The 13,365-nt window shown below is 49.8% G+C and overlaps 3 protein-coding genes across 3 annotated transcripts; 1 reads left to right on the top strand and 2 right to left on the bottom strand.

Moving 5' to 3' along the window:
* Window positions 1-383: 383 nt before the first annotated feature.
* FPOAC1_013077 (uncharacterized protein) lies at window positions 384-1,042 on the top strand (the record flags this gene model as incomplete). Its single annotated transcript, XM_044857419.1, has 3 exons — window positions 384-573; window positions 700-926; window positions 1,004-1,042. The coding sequence occupies 3 exons, from the start codon at window positions 384-386 to the stop codon at window positions 1,040-1,042; spliced, it is 456 nt and encodes a 151-aa protein (XP_044701602.1).
* Window positions 1,043-7,657: 6,615 nt separating this feature from the next.
* On the bottom strand, window positions 7,658-11,635 carry FPOAC1_013076 (uncharacterized protein; the record flags this gene model as incomplete). Its single annotated transcript, XM_044857418.1, has 1 exon — window positions 7,658-11,635. The coding sequence occupies one exon, from the start codon at window positions 11,633-11,635 to the stop codon at window positions 7,658-7,660; it is 3,978 nt and encodes a 1,325-aa protein (XP_044701601.1).
* An 880-nt stretch (window positions 11,636-12,515) lies between these two features.
* Window positions 12,516-13,319, bottom strand: FPOAC1_013075 (uncharacterized protein; the record flags this gene model as incomplete). The annotated part of the gene is made up of 5 exons (XM_044857417.1): window positions 12,516-12,666; window positions 12,719-12,793; window positions 12,855-12,999; window positions 13,054-13,189; window positions 13,242-13,319. The coding sequence occupies 5 exons, from the start codon at window positions 13,317-13,319 to the stop codon at window positions 12,516-12,518; spliced, it is 585 nt and encodes a 194-aa protein (XP_044701600.1).
* Between the last annotated feature and the right edge of the window lie 46 nt (window positions 13,320-13,365).

Raw genomic sequence — 13,365 nt, 5'->3', positions numbered from 1 at the left:
CATTGTCTATTGGATACCAAATGTACCAAAGCAATGTCATTTCTTTACGGGATTTTTCTGACCATAGCTACGCCCCAGGGAGCTTCTCCAGCCATTATATGGGTCGCTCAAGACTTCGGAAGACGCCTAAACCCGAGCACCCGAACGGGTAGGGGATCCCAGACTCGGAGCCCGGACTAGTCGCGATTCATGATTATAATTCATTCCACGCTGGGAAGGATTCTAAAAGGCAGCCACTTCATTCAGTCCGGGCCGATATCCTAGCGCCGCGGGATTCAGACAAGGCTCGCTTATTAACCACTATCAACCGGCTATTACTACTTACGAAATCCAATAATCAAGTAACGATTTACCATTAATAACCATCTTCAGAACAAGGCAATATGAGCAGCGACACCAAAGATACAGTCTGGCCGGACCATCCTGTCCCTAACAGCGTCAAGAACCTGATTCATCGATTCTTTGCGCTGCTGGACAGCCAGGATACCAATGTAGGGAACATCTTGGCCGATGAAATCTTTACACCCGATGCCCGCGCGCAATTTGGCGGCCACGTATTCACGGGGACTGAAGGTACGTACAAGTCCGCAACTTAAAGCCGTGCTACATGGCTCGTGTGTTTATATACACCGATTGGCGGCGCACAAGCAATAATTACTTAACCTCTATCTTCTTGGCTAATTTAAACTTCGCAACCAGAAATCCGCAAATGCAGAGACAACGCGTGGGCCTCGTTCAATGCACGAAGACACGTTGTCTTGAGAGTGTACTCATTCGATAGTGCCGCAACTGACTTACTCTTCATCGCTTGGGTCGCGATGGATCTCAAAAATGGTGAACACGTCGAGTGTGAATTTGTAGGTCGTCTAGGATTCGAAGGCACGGAAGGTCCTAACCCGAAGATTAAATCATACGGAATTTGGGCGGTAGGCAAAGGTCCCCAGAACCTTCTGTAGTTACAGGAGAACATGAGTTGAAATGTTTACTGACTTAGAGGAATTAGGATTCTTCTGTATTAGTTAAAGCACTAAACAAGAAATAAGGTCTTGAGAAGTTTTAAAATAAATAGAGCTATTAATATTATAGTTATTAAATCTTAAGAGATATACAATCCCGTTAAGCTTAAAAACCCTAAAGAGTTTAATATGTAGTGCTTTTATAAGAGTTAACTTTCTTATATTAGTTTTAGACTCCTAAGTAATATGTATTTTTCGTCTAGGGGGCTATTAGCCCTAAAAAGTCCCTTACTAGGGCACAGGGTATACTAAGTGTTACGATCGGCCCCTATAGGCAGCTGTAAGCACCACTGTAATCGCTAGCATAGTGATTATGGCCCGATCTTTTGCCCTGTGGCTTAGCGGTTAGGTGCAACCGTTACAAGTAGAGGCTAGGTTAAAGGATCTTGAACAAGCAAATAAGATACTAAGCCGGCGCCGAAGGTCAAAAAGGACCAGACTACAGAAAGGAGGGGCAATGACTGTACAGGACGCATCGCAAGTAATTGATCAGATGGATGTTGATGCGCAGGTAGTGGCTGAATCATCTAGAAATGGTGCTCGAGGAAGGTCGGAGCGACCGGGTGGTCGGCGTTGTGGTGTATGTGGCAAGGCCGGGCATAATGCAAGGACCTGTCAGGTAGTAATTGAGATATCTGGGGAAGAGTATAGTGAGTGATTTTAATTAATTAGATAGTTTGTGGTGGTTTTATGGCGATTTTTATTTAGATAGTTAAGATTTCTGGTCAACTCGCTTGTCTGGTCAACTCGCTTATCAAGCACGTTAGATAATATATATTATTTTACAGCTTGCCTTTTAATCGCCTTATTGGACATTTTTTAATGGTTAGGATTTTAAAGAATTAATTTATTGTAAATTACTGAAGGGCAGACCGAATTAGCTGTCACACTTAGCGCAGCCTACATGAATGACGCACGCGTGACGGCTAATACCGCAACCAATGCTGCCGCATATACACCCAGGCGAGATTCCGGGCACAGAACTGCAACACAAGTGGTTGTAATAATCCTCTCGTAGCCTGCTCTGAACATTTGAGGCATGGAGCCCTTGGCGAGGAAGAAATTGCTGTCCATATTTGACGCTCACAATGAGGCAAGGATGTGCACCACTCAATTCAATCAACCGAATGGCCCGGTGGCGGTGAGTTGACCTGGTCAACCACTCTCTCCAGTGGCGTTGATCAATTATCCGTCAAATTGAGTTGAATGGACACTGGTTGAAGTCGTTGATCTCCAAGCTGAGCTATTTCACTCCCACTCTTCCATCCCCTTTTCTTCACATCCCACCTCCACCCATGATCCTTCTTCCGGCCCATCACCACTACCATTCTCGGTAGGAAGTAATGACACGTCCAGGTCGTCAATCACCCCAGCCCGTAACCACGATCGCAGCACTTGACACATTCCTATAATGTCCGCGTCCAGCCGATTTCGTAGTGGCGTCACCATCCGCCCTGCCGCTGCAAACATCCTCTCGCACTCTGCTGACATCGGCTGGATCGTAAGGAAGTCCAGCGCCATTCGTGAAAGACGAGGATACCGACGTTTGCGCTCATGCCAGTATGATATTGCATCTCTAACATCGTTATCTCCATCCTCCCACGACGACTGCCATAATTCGAGCTCGTCAATATCTTCATTGATGTCGTCAGGCAAAGCCGCTTCCTCTTTCACCAAACCGTATCCGAGAACCGGCCGCGTGCGCTCACAGTACGCTTGAAATGGGTTGTAGTACTTTCGCTGCCGCTTCGCAACTGGTTCGTCGTCCACGGGACTCCGGACCACCTGCAGGTGACGATAGTCCGATTCCCACACTTCTCGGACCATCTGCTTCGCCTTCATCACCCATTTCGTCTTATCCTTCCACTCATTCTCGAAATACCCCCACCGGAAAGCCGGGTGCAGCGCTAAGGCCGTGTAATAGATTGGTGTCTCATCCAGCTTGCTGTAGTACTTGTTGAGTTTTTCCCAACCCAGATTAATATTGATTCGGAAGTGCTCCGCGTCGGGTATCTCAGAAGCAAGCTGCTTATAGTCCTCGAGCACTTCCAACAAGAACTCGAATCCCTGGATAACCTCCCATACATTCCCGTACGAGCCAACCCACCCTCCTTTCCGCTTGCGTTGTTGGCCATCGCCTTCTAGAGTCTTCACGGCATCCTCGTAGAATCCAAGAAGCTTAGCCAGGTGTTCCAGGACTGCCCAGTCATTGACCGTAAGCTGGTTTTCCTCCAAGCAAATCCGGGGCTCCCTCGCAGACTTTCTGAGATTCCCTGTCCTCTTTGATCTGTTGTCCTGCTCCCACTGTTGACGATGCTTCAAGACGAGTTGTTCGATGAATGGTCGAAGAATGATGGCGCGTCTAATCATGTATAGTTGAGAAAGCCACCGGGTATCGTTGTCAATGATCAAATCGACCGGCTGCCTCGCTCTAATACTGGGATCCGAGGATAGATCGAATTCGGAGCGTTGTATACTCCGCAGCAAATAAGTAAGCTGGTCCGACCTTCGGACGTCAACCACCAGATTGTGCAGCTTTCCGACAGGTCCTTTGCGCCGCCAAAGTGTGTGCTCCGCCTCAGACAGAGCGGCTTCCCCTGACAACTGCTCTTCGAAAGCCTCGACGTTGTGGCCAAACAGCAGCGCTTTGGCCGAGAGATTTAGCGTATGGCCGAAGCAGCGCCCACGCCTCGTCGACCCGACGAACCCGAGCTCGCCACCAATTACCTCCATGGCCTTGTCGTTGCTTTCCGCGTTGTCCAGTGTGAAGTACCCAATCTTATCCTGGATCCCATAGGCGTCAAGGACGTCCAGTATTTCGGCCGCAATGTTGTGTCCGAAATGGCGAGTCCGCAATTCCGGCACACCAAGCGCCAGCTTGCGTGGCTGGCTTTTCTCATCCCGAAAGAAACAAGCAATCCCGTACAGGCTGTGCCTGTTGCCTGACTTCCATCCGTCAAAGGAGACGTGAATCAGGCCGCATGACTGCTTCAGCGCTGCGATGACCTTATCCTTATGCATTTCGTAGGCCGAGAGGACTTTGCGGCGGATGGTTGTCCTGGTAATATTGGCATCCGTGATCTTGACAAGTGGGTTGAGGTATTCGAATATCTGGCGTAGTCTTCCTTGCTCACAGACGCTAAATGCGTGGTTTTCCTCGATGATCCATTCGAGTAGGAGGCGCTGGAAATGCTTGCGGTCGAAACCCTTGGCCAGACTGTTCGCAATATCTTGTTCGCGCGGGAGTCGCGTATCGAGCTTCATCACTTCGGCGATGGACCTCTGATCCTTGGCCTTCAACTTCTCGGCTTTTTTCTCAGCGGCTGATTTCGTCTTGTCAGGGGGAGCGCGTATTCCATGGCCCTTGAATAAATGGGCGTTCGCATTCTGGATTCCCTTCTCCGCAAAGCTTCTGGGTTTGGGATTCTTATTCTGGATGCAGCGCCTGCAGACCCACCGCCAACTACCAGAGGAATCCTCAACATCGTACCCAAAACTCCATACCCACGATAGTGTATCTCGGACGCGTTGGGACCACACGTAATCCGGGAAACAACGCCAGAGGTACTGATGCTCTACTTCTTCATGTGGTGTTTCCTCTCGCAGGCTGGGAGCTGGCGTCGCTAAAGAGGCCACTGCAAGTGTTGCGGAAGATAACACGTCAACGTCGTTCGTGGAGGGCGCTGTAGACTCCATTCCTTCTGATTCAGAGCGTCCAGCCGTATCACGGTCGCGGAAGAACGCGATCATGGAGCGCGTCGGCACTGATCTAATCGGGACCCAAAGGTGGTGAACTAAACCATATTAAGGTTAGTGTGACGGGAAGGGTGGACCACAAAGACTCAAGATGCCAAAACCTCTTCAGGAATCACGAGTCCTATTACCAGCTACCCTAAATCCACCACCTTCAATCCATTCAATCAATGATAACTCAAAATGGATTGATGTTTATGTAATCCTTATTCGATGTTGATTGACGTTGAGTTGACGTTGATCGTCAATCCATTCAACATATTGAAATACGTTGAGTTGAGCACACCCTTGGTGACGAGCGACGGCTGCAGGTGCTTGTTCCTCCAGTTCAAGAACTCGTTCGTGGTCGTCGATGGGACCTCGCAGAGAGGAAGAGGTGATTCCACGGGTTTATAGTCATTCCACAGCGTCTCCATCAACTTCTTTGACGACTCAACCCACTCCTTTTTCCAGTTCTCCTGTATGTAGTACCATTTATGCGAAGGGTGGAGCACGATAGCGGCAACGTAGGCAGGCGATTCATCAGTGAGCCGGTAGTACTTGTCCAACTTGGCCCAGCCATAGTTATACATGGGCGCCATTATCGGATCGTCAATATATGCCTCCTTCCCTGCTTCGAATTGTGCCAAAACGAAATCCATAGCCAAGAGGACGTTATCGAGTGTTGCAAACGATGACTCGATAGCCTTGGTCGTCATCTTCAGCTTCTCTAAGAAAGACTTGATTTTCTCCAAGATGATCCAGTCCTCTGAAGAGAGCTCGTCTCCAGCGCAATCTAATTCCATCCATTTGTTGAAATAGCCGTCAATCGCATCTCTGAGGTTCAGGGCCACTCGCAGCATGTTATACCACGAACTCCATCTTGTGTCGTTGTCCCGTGCGAGCTTACGGTTATGGCTAATAGTAAGAAACTTTTGGCTGCGCTGGACACTTCGTTGGATGAAAACGACGAAGTTGTGAATCTTGCCAAGAGGCCCCTTTTTCCGCCACGCTTCAATATGTTTTAGTGTCACATTATGCACACCAGGATCGTCGAGTTCGAGCTTCTCATTATCGGTGACGAAGAGGAAGGCTTTGGCGGCGAGGTTGATGATATGGCCTTGGCAGCGGAGTCGGTGCACTTTGGGATCGTATTGGATGTCATATCGGCGTAGGAGGCCTGTGGGATGTTAGGGCCGCCAGTCAGGAGAAATAGTGAGTTGTACTGACCAAGCGAAAGGGATCTCATCATGGTGTCGTTATTGCCAGCGTTGTCCATCACGAAATATCCAAGCTTGGAAGCAAAGCCCCATTCGTCAGCCACCTTCAAAATGGCCACAGCGAGATGAGAACCGTCGTGCTCACTGTCGATGTCTTTCAACGCCAAAACATGGTGTTCCAGCTGACCGTCTTCCGTGACATAGTGTGCGACTACGCCTAAAATGGCCAAAGAATTGGGAGAAGTCCAAAGGTCGCAGCTGATGTGAATTCTTGACTTTGCCGACTGTATGCGCTGCTTGACCCTCTCTTTCTGGCATCCATATTGGCGCATAATCCATGTCTTGGCGGTATCATGCGTATCCGGAAGCCAAGTCTCGATATCGTTATTGATGTAGGCCAAGAGTGCTCGGAACTCTGGGCATTCCACGAGCCGAAATGGGAGAGAGCAGGCCGTGATAAACCTCACGTATAATGCCTCGAGCTGGTCAGGTTCGATCGAGTCTCCGGATTGATCGTTGAGTCGACGGCGTTTTCGGGGATTTTCTTCTGCCGCAACACGAGCTTGTTCGATAATAGTTCGTATAGTTGTAACTTTCGCTGTTCGCGGGGCTCCTTTTGGCAGGCCGTGACCGTCAGGAGGAGGGTCCATGAGATGTTTTGCAGGAGCTGCAGTACCCCCTGAAGAGGCATAGGTTTTGTCGCAATGTTTACAGCGCCACTCTTCCTTTCCGGTCCTCTGATTGTAGTATCTCGTCTCTACCTCCTCGTCTGGCATATGAGAGAAGAACCATGATGTTCTGGGCTTGGTAGAGGAGGTTGTGGAGACGGTGCGAGGTTGAAATGACAGGCACTTGGACTTTTGGCTTACGTCCAGATCATCCGATTGCTGGCTGGAAAACTCCAGAAGGTCGCCAGAAATTGACGACCCTCTTCGTTGTGACCATTGCGCAAAAGAGAGGCGTTGTTGAGGCATGGCAGTTAGATTTGTAAAGTTGAGTTCGACGAGTGATTTTCAAAAAACAAAAAAAAAAAAAAAAAAGAAATGGGGGGAGCAGAGGCGAAGATGGCCCAACCCAACATGGTCTGCACTCCCTCACGCGTTTCTTTCATGCGTGATCGCGTGTTAGGTCTAATTGTCAACAAAGAAGTGCGTGGAAGTGAACGATGGCCAATAAAATGCCAGCTATCCCTGCTTCTTATATAGGGTAAGGCCGAGTTCTGCAGCTTTCACGGGGCTAATTCACCCAAGAATTAACAGCCCAATATAGATAATATATTACCAATATGGACATCCTCATATTATATTGTCACAATATCGTAGACTTCATATCATATTATCACAATACCAGAAAAGGCATATTATATGGTATGTATTGCAATATACTACTTTATTGCCATATTATTCGCAACACTGGCTCTCACCCTCCTTACCCTGACTAATCTTCCTATTAGTCTCTCCTTCAGTCTCCCCTTCAGTCTCTCCGTCAGTCTCTCCCTCACCCTGACTCTCTCCGTCAGTCTCTCCCTCACCCTGACTCTCTCCTTCAGTCTCTTCTTCAGCCTTTTCTTCAGTCTCTCCCTCACTCTCTTCTTCTATCACCTCCTCTACCCTACCTTCACCCTCGTCATAATCATCATCCCGTCGAAGCAGCTCACATCGATCACAAAGCGTAGCCCCATCTACATCCTCACACGTTTCGCCGGCTGCTCCGTCCATAAACGCCGATATCACGGCCCTTCGACATACATCCCGGCGTCGATACGAATGCCTCCATCTGTGCCTGATTGATATCATCCACGAAGCTTCGATGTTGATCCTCTCGTTGCCGCTGTCCATTGTGTATGATGACGGACCGGACTACCTCGCCTGCCCGGCGCCCTCCTCGGCCAATCTGCTGCACAAAATCAACGAGCCCGTACGGCTTCTCCATGTGAACCACGGCCACGATCCCCTCGATGTCGATGCCTGTCCCTAACCCGGTTGTTGCTGCGATCCATCGGCTTGTCTTACGGCCCTCTATCCATGCCGTCCGCACCTCGTAACGGTCCTGTTCGCCCATGCCGCTGTGATGAAACCCACAGCCGATCTCGTCAGCAATCGCCTCGCATTGACTCTTGGACCGGCAGTATATGACCCCCTTCTGACGACCCGTCATGTCTTGATCTAGCTGCTTGATTACCTCAACCGTACGATCCTCGACAGCATCGCGCCCGGGCTTGACCTGCTGAACCTCGTAGCGGCAGTTCAGCTTGACCGTCCGATCCCGCACCATGATTGCCGACTTTGCCAGCATCTCGCCGCGGAACCAATCCTCTAGCACAACGGGCAGCGTTGCTGTGAGCAGTACCAACGGGCAGCCGAACCGACGTAACCCTACTAGCTCGCCAAGCTTAGCCCGGTAGCCGATATCCATAATAACAGTGTGACATTCGTCTACGAATATCCGCTGCAGCAGCCCTGTACATGACAGCCCGTCAACGTACCCGGAAAACTCGGCGCTTGACACGATATCGGCACTGACGACGATTAACCGTGCTGCCCTCGGCATGCCCTCTCGTCCCGAATTCATCGATGACCTGTATCGGATGCAGTCGACCCCCATGTCTGTTGCTCTCGTGACCAAGTCGTCCATCAGTGCAACAAACGGCACGACCACGATGCTTGTGCCTGTATCCTCCATCACGGCCGGCAGCATGAACAGTATGCTCTTGCCGGCACCGGTCGGCAGTACGTTAATTGCCGTCTGATCTGCTTTGAGCGCCATGATCGATCGCATGCTCTCAGCTTGCTTGTCGGATCGCCAAGTCGCCTTCGGTCCAAGCAGCTTTCGCAGCCCATCCGCCATCTCGTCCTCTAGCTTCTTCTTTTTCTTCTCACTCATCTCCTTCTTCTTCTGAGCCAGTTCCTCCTCTTGAGTAGTCTTTCTTCGCTTGCTGCTTGTAGTCATCTGGGCCGGACTATTAGTTGATTGCTGCTGCTCTTGTTGTTGCTGCTGCTTGTCGGTCTTCTGACTACCCTGCTTGCGTTTCGGTACCTTCTTCTCCTTTCCTTCTTCTGCACTCTCTAAAAACTGATGCCACAGCTTGCTGATCTCCTTGAACGTCGCAATCATCTCCGGCTGCAGCTTGCCCGGGAAGCCGATATGTACGGCGTAGTGCTGCCTTGCAATGCGTGTTCCGTGTGTCGACTGTAGATCCCACACGATATTCCAGCTTCCTCCACAGTCAACCGGCTCACCTGTGATCGGGTCGATCTCGACGTTTTCATCCTCATCCTCATCATCCATCTTACCTTCTAGCTGCCTTATCACGAGTCCTCGAATCCTCCGTCCCATCTCGATTGCAATCGCCCGATATCGTCCTACCCCTAGTCTGACCCCTGTCCCGGCCTGCATAACACGAGCAAGCTTCTTACTGAGCCGGTCGGTTTCCCACACCGACGAGCTGCCATCCCTCCACATATACTCAAGCTGCTCTCCATGCGGCTCGTTAAGCTGACATTCCTGCCGTAGTACCCTCTCGGTCGGAAGTAGCCATGCAATATATGCCACTACCATTCGCCCGATCCGGTCGGGGATAAACCGTGCTACCTTGCGGCCATTATCACGGATTGCCTTCATCTTGTCACGATCAGTCACGATCATGACTTGCCCGTCTAGTATGAACACGTTCCGGATCAGCTGCCACGAATCGCAGTGCCGTAATGTTGTAATTTCTGGTCCCCTTCCCGGAAGCCCACCCCATGTATGCACAAGCACGAGCAGCGTCTCTCGTAGCAGCCGCAAGTCTCGAAGCCACCTCTTAACACGCTGCCGCTTCCATCGGACCCTCGCAGCATCCCATATCGATGCTTCCATCAGCCGCATCACCTTTGCCGGCCCGGCCTCCAGCCACTTGTTCTTCGGGTTGCTTGCAAATGACTGACCTGCCCCGAGCCGTATCATATTATCGACGATCCGACCCATATCGATCTTCTTACTGACTGTCTGCCACACCCCACCAAACAGCCCATTTAGCAGCTTCTCTGCCTCAGTAACCTCATCGCGCAGTGTGCGGGTAAAATCCTCGACGCTGATGTGTTCGCCCATGTGAAATAATCCCTCTTCGTCGTCAGACCATCGTATCGACGGCTGCCCCCTGTTCTTCTGCCGGTACCCTTTTCCGTATGCCATCCATCCGATAATCGTACTTATGACGCTGTGAGTGCCTATACACATCCATGATGTATGCTCCTCTCGAAATGTAAGTACGGCCTCTATCCCAACCTCATCTTGATCTACCGGCTGATTCTCAAATACAGCTTCTAAAAAGAACAGCCGGGCCCACCATAGTATACCAGCTAGCATACCAGTGTACAAATGCGGCTCCAAATAGCCTAGTGGGTGTCGGTTAATACCTAGTGCCGCACAGAAGCATAGTAGCGAATTCGTATATACATTTCCGCCGACGTGAGTTTTGATCGAAGCCACGATGAAGTTGAATACGGCTCGATCTAGTGCACCATCTAGTGAGCTAGTCATACCTTCATTTCCTCGCTCGTCTTCATCACTATTATCATCATCTTGATATTCGTCTTCGTCTTTATCAGTAGCTTGTCTCTCTCTGCCGCTGAATAATCCGCTGTCGTGACTGCTTGGAACCCGGTCTCTTTCAAGCTCGTCTGCAATATCCTGTAGCAAACTCCACTGCTCATCCGTAAAGCGAACGGCCCAGCGTTCAAGCGCTTCCTTACGACCGATACGATATGCCTTCCAGAAGAAACCCAAGTAACGGTGACCGACAGACTTGTATTTGATCATCGATGCCTCCTTGCCTTTGCGGCCGAACGGTTGACCGGACGGGGTTGTCGATGAAATGCTAGCGAGCCACTGCAGCGTCTCAGTCGGCACGCTGTCAAGTCGCCAGCAGCAACGTTCCACCTCACGATTAAAGCTCTGTCCAAGCCGGCCAAGCAATAGTTGTTCGCGGACTGCTTCTTCATCGTCTTGTGCCACAGTCCGCCTGCCCGTTGCTGCCCTCGCCCGTAGCCACTCGGCTGCGTCGTGAATACTGGTCAAGTCCCGGGAGCCAAAGTGTCGTACCCAGCCTACCCGTTTAACCCACGACGAGTCACGGTCGATATCTTCCTTTAAGTCACCTTTTCGCAGTCGTGCGGCATCTTTCTCTTTCAATCGAGCCTCACTTGCGGCGATAACCTCATCCATAGCGCTCTGACTTCTAGCATTAGCTTCGTCAGCCGTATCGGACGGGCCATTGCTATCGCTATCGTCTCGAACGATCCAGTAGCGCGCATAGTGTCCTCCCATCCACGTCTGCAGCCGCACCTCGGTCCATCGCTCCTCTGCTGCTCCATGCCCTGCCTCTCTCCAGTGGCGGACAATATTATCTCGTGCAATAGTGAGATATCGGCATGCGTTGCAGCTGTATCCGTGTGAAATAACAAGCTGTTCAATTGCCTCACTGTTATCTTCGGGGGTTGCAGCAAGCTTCGGGTCAGCTAGTTCAAGTGTGCCGTAGTAGTCTTTAATGTCCTTGAGCACTTGGCCCTTCAGCAGATGCTTCTGTCGAAAATGGGTCTCAATGCTGCTGCCGGGTCGAACGGCTGCTTGACATAGCCGGCAGATCAGTATCTGATAGTCCTGATTGAGCTGTATGATGTCCTCCATTGCTGCTTGATGTCACCTCCTTTATCTCGATAACAGAAAGTAAAGAGAGAAATAGTCTTGTTGTTTTCCTCTGTTGATTGAAATCCCCTTTCCAATGCATCATGCTAACCCCAAGCTGACGCTAGCTAACCCCAAGTGTGGGGTTGGGGTTATTTTTAACCAATTAGCTACTCGATCGAACCTCAGACGATCCAGCCTAAAAGTTTAAGCGAAAATCTCCATTTTGGTGGCCGATTTATGATGAATCGCCTGTGAATAGTACCTAGGGTACTGCATAGTACCTACATAGAGATACATCGAGTAGAGATTTAGAGATTTCATTGGGTACTTGGCCGAACCGTTCTTTAGTGTATAGGGCAGGTAGGGCTATCCTCCTTAGCTCGAAGGACCCCGTAGTACTAGACGCCTTTTGTCTCCCCTCAGCGCGAGCAGGGTCTCCTTCCCTCCACCGCTATCAATATCTCTGAAAATGCCCCCGTAGAGTAGTTAAACTCAGCTTCCCACCTATAGTTGGATTTAAAATATATGGTTGGGATTTAACAGAATATATTCAGTGCTTAATTGTGACGGTTGGGGTTTCTAAAGGATAAACTAGGCCGTTCTAGGTTTATGTTGGCAGATGCGAAAGGCGTAGATACTGAGCGTAGCGAAGTGTCACGTCTCTTAATAGTGAATGAAGCTTGTGAGGCGTATTCAGGTAAAGAAGTCTTATTGATAGCTGTCTTGATATACTGCATTTGCCACAGAGCTGCTGAATACTTCGGAGAGGCTCATCCCATTTCGGAACTGTCTATCAATCCACAAGGATTCCGCTCCTCCCTTCTGTCAACAATACACTGCAGTAAACCAAGGAACAGATCGGAGTAAAATACGTGAGTGTTCACCCAAGAAGATTCATCAACGATTCACCCGAGACTGACGCGGATCCCCCAAACTGGTCAGTAGATAAGTTCTGTACCCATGAGGGCGCTTTGGGGGTTGGGAGTATGTTTCCTCCTTCTCGAAGGGCAGAAACCGGAATGATATAAGCACTATGAGATGATGAGTTCAGTGTTACTTTAATGAGGAGATGTTTTCTCATACCGATTATTCATATTGACCGAACTGAATGCGCCCACAACCTCTTTGAACGTCTGCTCAGACCAATTGACTGAGTCCCTGTACACAAATTACATCAGTCATGGACATGAGAGGAGGGTTAATTTCTTTCTGGACTTACATCTTGTTTACTACTATCATGAGTTTCTCTCGTGGGTTGACCATACTACTGGACAACGTAACTGAGAGTTTCTCGGCAGATGGACCCCAGCTAGATGAATCGGAAGCATCGACAACCCAGAAAGCAACATCGGGTGCCTGGCTTTCTAGAGCGACGTGGTTAGTATATAATAGAATAGGGAAAGATGCTGGCGACATACTCTGAACAGTAAAGGTTCCAGAAGGGGCATAAAAGGATTGAGCACGTCCATTTTTCTCGAAGAATGGTACAATTTTCTCATACTGACTAATCCCCTCACTTTCCAGCTGCTCCAGTTGGGGAAGCTCAAGCCCGCACTATAGCGAGTTAGCATATACTTGAACCTCGATTACTTAGAATCGCGCCCACCTTGTAAATGAGGCTGCCGATCAGGGCTTTCTTGCCAGCCCCATCGTTGCCAAGAACACTGAGAGATTTTGTGCCCATGATGTTCATTTAACGTGGACTTTACAATAAAATATCAGATTGTTTG

This window comes from Fusarium poae, assembly GCF_019609905.1.
Source record: "Fusarium poae strain DAOMC 252244 chromosome Unknown contig_1, whole genome shotgun sequence".
Classification (NCBI taxonomy): domain Eukaryota; kingdom Fungi; phylum Ascomycota; class Sordariomycetes; order Hypocreales; family Nectriaceae; genus Fusarium; species Fusarium poae.
Note: the sequence above shows the minus strand (reverse complement) of the source record. Positions and strands in the feature narration are given on the sequence as shown.